General features: G+C 39.1%; 1 protein-coding gene across 1 annotated transcript in view; it reads right to left on the bottom strand.

Moving 5' to 3' along the window:
• Positions 1 to 394: 394 nt before the first annotated feature.
• Positions 395 to 4,030, bottom strand: part of pik3cd (phosphatidylinositol-4,5-bisphosphate 3-kinase, catalytic subunit delta) — a 42,027-nt gene continuing 38,391 nt past the window's right edge. The window contains exon 22 of the mRNA XM_072450148.1: positions 395 to 1,540. Within this exon, the coding sequence (XP_072306249.1) occupies positions 1,403 to 1,540 (138 nt within the window). The 3' untranslated portion in view covers positions 395 to 1,402. The remainder of the gene's footprint in view (positions 1,541 to 4,030) is intronic.

Here is a 4,030-nt window from a genome sequence, read left to right as displayed (position 1 = left end):
GAGCGGCCGCTGGGGGCGCTACAGAGGGACTGAGCCTGAGAGCTGTGTGCACTACAGTGAGCGGCCGCTGGGGGCGCTACAGCGGGACTGAGCCTGAGAGCTGTGTGCGCTACAGCGAGCGGCCGCTGGGGGCGCTACAGCGGGACTGAGCCTGAGAGCTGTGTGCACTACAGTGAGCGGCCGCTGGGGGCGCTACAGCGGGACTGAGCCTGAGAGCTGTGTGCGCTACAGCGAGCGGCCGCTGGGGGCGCTACAGAGGGACTGAGCCTGAGAGCTGTGTGCGCTACAGCGAGCGGCCGCTGGGGGCGCTACACACTGTATTACAGACAACACTGTACAGTCTGAACACTATTTATACTTAAGTGTCCACACAGCACTAAACACAGCCAAGTGCACAATGACAATGTTTATATTGGCATATTTTAGCTGCACAAGATCAGGCAATGTTATACATTCACATTCATGTTTCATATTATGTGACATCACTCCATTAAATGTTAACATTTTGATCTCTATATTTCAAACTTTTTATACCCAAGGACATGTACGCATAGGTTTCCGTTTTCAACAGGGCACTTTTTAACTACAGCAACGATGTTGCATAAAGTTCATTCAAGTTGTCCTTCCAGGACTACAAGGTCACACCCTGTAAAGGTCATATGGCTGCTGTACTCATTAGACTAGAACACTAGGTAGGACACTGTTTGTGAGCCTGTTGACGTTGAATTGCACTGCACATCAATGGCTCCCACTGAATACTGAAAAATGGGTGAAATCACAGTGTTTGGCATAAAACATTGCAGTTTCCATCATTTTCAGTAGTACACTTGAATGTTCACGATAAAGTCTTTATCCTGGAGGCACAGACATAAGTTACATAAGTCTTCACTCTGAGATTGTCTTGGATTGTCTCAAAGGATTAGCTGCTAAAACATCTGTCTCCTGAGACATTTCTGTTTAACAAGTTAGTAGCTATTTAAATATAGGCCTAGAGTTTTTAATTTGCACAGCAATGGCATTTCTTCAAGGCAAGATTTTAAGTCAATATATAATGTGTACAAAACAGTGAAAATTAAATAAAATAAAATACACAACAAAGAGGAGACTTTTCAAATGAGGGACATTAGAACCATCAGAACACATTGTAAACCCATGAAACAGTCTTGAAATAAATCAGTTCGTACAATGAATACATCAAATATAACATCCACTGCCCGTGGATCATGTTAAAATGAGTCTTCAGTCTTTATGGGGCTCTGTATTCAGTCCACCACGATTGTCCTTCGAAGGCTCCATAAAGATGAAGATGTCACTGGCCAGTCAGATGTAAACATTTTGAGTTTCCAGGAATTCCCTCATTTATATTTCTATAAGTTAAAATACTTTGGTTGGTCTTGTTTGTTCAAGGTCTATTGTCTTTGGCCAAAGAGTGCATCATCCAGTTCACCTTGGTCTTCCAACTTTCCCGTAGCGCTTCATTAAATTTCACTTTGAAATTCTTGAGAGCTTCTTCCTCAGATTTGCCCAAAGCTAAAGAATCCTAAAAAAAAGATTGATTTTGACCATTAAAGTAAAGACATTTTATAATTGCCATGGTGCATTATACATGTGTTCGCGGTGACGTCATACAGCCGGGACTTCCCCATAGCGGCCATTTTAAAAGGGGCACGCGATATATAAAAAACAACACGACTGAATCCTTTTCTACGGCATAATGAGCTACGAATACTTTAATTCTTTAGACGATAACGGGAAACTAAGATACACGACGAAAATTTCTTGGTCAGTCAACAGAGCAATGTCCTAAAAGAACAATTACCTTACAGAACGCAGGTTTTTTGGCATTTTGGCCTCATATTTCCTGGATTTCGTATGTAGTACACGTGCTGTTGTGCCCCTTTCAAAATGGCGGACTCGGTTGCCTCTGCACAAGTTCCCGGATGTGCGAACGCATGTATAGGCTTTGGTGGATGTGTGATTTTTGTCAGTGTATGTGTGTATATGCGTGTGTCCAAGTACTACAGACTCATGTTATTTGTATGTGTGTATATGCAAGTGTCCAAGTACTACAGACTCATGTTATTTGTATGTGTTTATATGTGTGTGTCCAAGTACTACAGACTCATGTTATTTGTACGTGTGTATATGCGTGTGTCCAAGTACGACAGACTCATGTTATTTGTATGTGTGTATATGTGTGTACTCATGTTATTTGTATGTGTGTATATGCGCGTGTCAAAGTACTACAGACTCATGTTATTTGTATGTGTGTATATGCGTGTGTCCAAGTACTACAGACTCATGTTATTTGTATGTGTGTATATGCGTGTGTCCAAGTACTACAGACTCATGTTATTTGTACGTGTGTATATGCGTGTGTCCAAGTACTACAGACTCATGTTATTTGTATGTGTGTATATGCGTGTACTCATGTTATTTGTATGTGTGTATATGCGTGTACTCATGTTATTTGTATGTGTGTATATGCGTGTACTCATGTTATTTGTATGTGTGTATATGCGCGTGTCCAAGTACTACAGACTCATGTTATTTGTATGTGTGTATATGCGTGTACTCATGTTATTTGTATGTGTGTATATGCGAGTGTCCAAGTACTACAGACTCATGTTATTTGTATTTGTGTATATGCGTGTGTCCAAGTACTACAGACTCATGTTATTTGTATGTGTGTATATGCGTGTACTCATGTTATTTGTATGTGTGTATATGTGTGTACTCATGTTATTTGTATGTGTGTATATGCGTGTACTCATGTTATTTGTATGTGTGTATATGTGTGTACTCATGTTATTTGTATGTGTGTATATGCGTGTACTCATGTAATTTGTATGTGTGTATATGTGTGTGTTCAAGTACTACAGACTCATGTTATTTGTGTGTGTGTATATGTGTGTACTCATGTTATTTGTACGTGTGTATATGCGTGTGTCCAAGTACTACAGACTCATTTTATTTGTATGTGTGTATATGTGTGTACTCATGTTATTTGTATGTGTGTATATGCGTGTACTCATGTAATTTGTATGTGTGTATATGTGTGTGTTCAAGTACTACGGACTCATGTTATTTGTGTGTGTGTATATGCGCGTGTCAAAGTACTACAGACTCATGTTATTTGTGTGTGTGTATATGTGTGTACTCATGTTATTTGTACGTGTGTATATGCGTGTGTCCAAGTACTACAGACTCATTTTATTTGTATGTGTGTATATGCGTGTACTCATGTTATTTGTATGTGTGTATATGTGTGTGTCCAAGTACTACAGACTCATGTTATTTGTACGTGTGTATATGCGTGTGTCCAAGTACTACAGACTCATGTTATTTGTACGTGTGTATATGCGTGTACTCATGTTATTTGTATGTGTATATATGCGTGTGTCCAAGTACTACAGACTCATGTTATTTGTATGTGTGTATATGCGCGTGTCCAAGTACTACAGACTCATGTTATTTGTATGTGTGTATATGCATGTACTCATGTTATTTGTATTTGTGTATATGTGTGTGTCCAAGTACTACAGACGCATGTTATTAGTATGTGTGTATATGCGTGTACTCATGTTATTTGTATGTGTGTATATGCGTGTACTCATGTTATTTGTATGTGTGTATATGCGTGTACTCATGTTATTTGTATGTGTGTATATGCGCGTGTCCAAGTACTACAGACTCATGTTATTTGTATGTGTGTATATGCGAGTGTCCAAGTACTACAGACTCATGTTATTTGTATGTGTGTATATGCGTGTACTCATGTTATTTGTATTTGTGTATATGTGTGTGTCCAAGTACTACAGACTCATGTTATTTGTATGTGTGTATATGCGTGTACTCATGTTATTTGTATGTGTGTATATGTGTGTACTCATGTTATTTGTATGTGTGTATATGCGTGTACTCATGTAATTTGTATGTGTGTATATGTGTGTGTTCAAGTACTACAGACTCATGTTATTTGTGTGTGTGTATATGTGTGTACTCATGTTATTTGTACGTGTGTATATGC

The sequence above is a fragment of the Eucyclogobius newberryi genome, unplaced genomic scaffold, assembly GCF_026437365.1.
Source record: "Eucyclogobius newberryi isolate DKJ021-1_F unplaced genomic scaffold, fEucNew1.0.hap1 SCAF_17, whole genome shotgun sequence".
Taxonomy (NCBI): Eukaryota; Metazoa; Chordata; class Actinopteri; order Gobiiformes; family Gobiidae; genus Eucyclogobius; species Eucyclogobius newberryi.
Note: the sequence above shows the minus strand (reverse complement) of the source record. Positions and strands in the feature narration are given on the sequence as shown.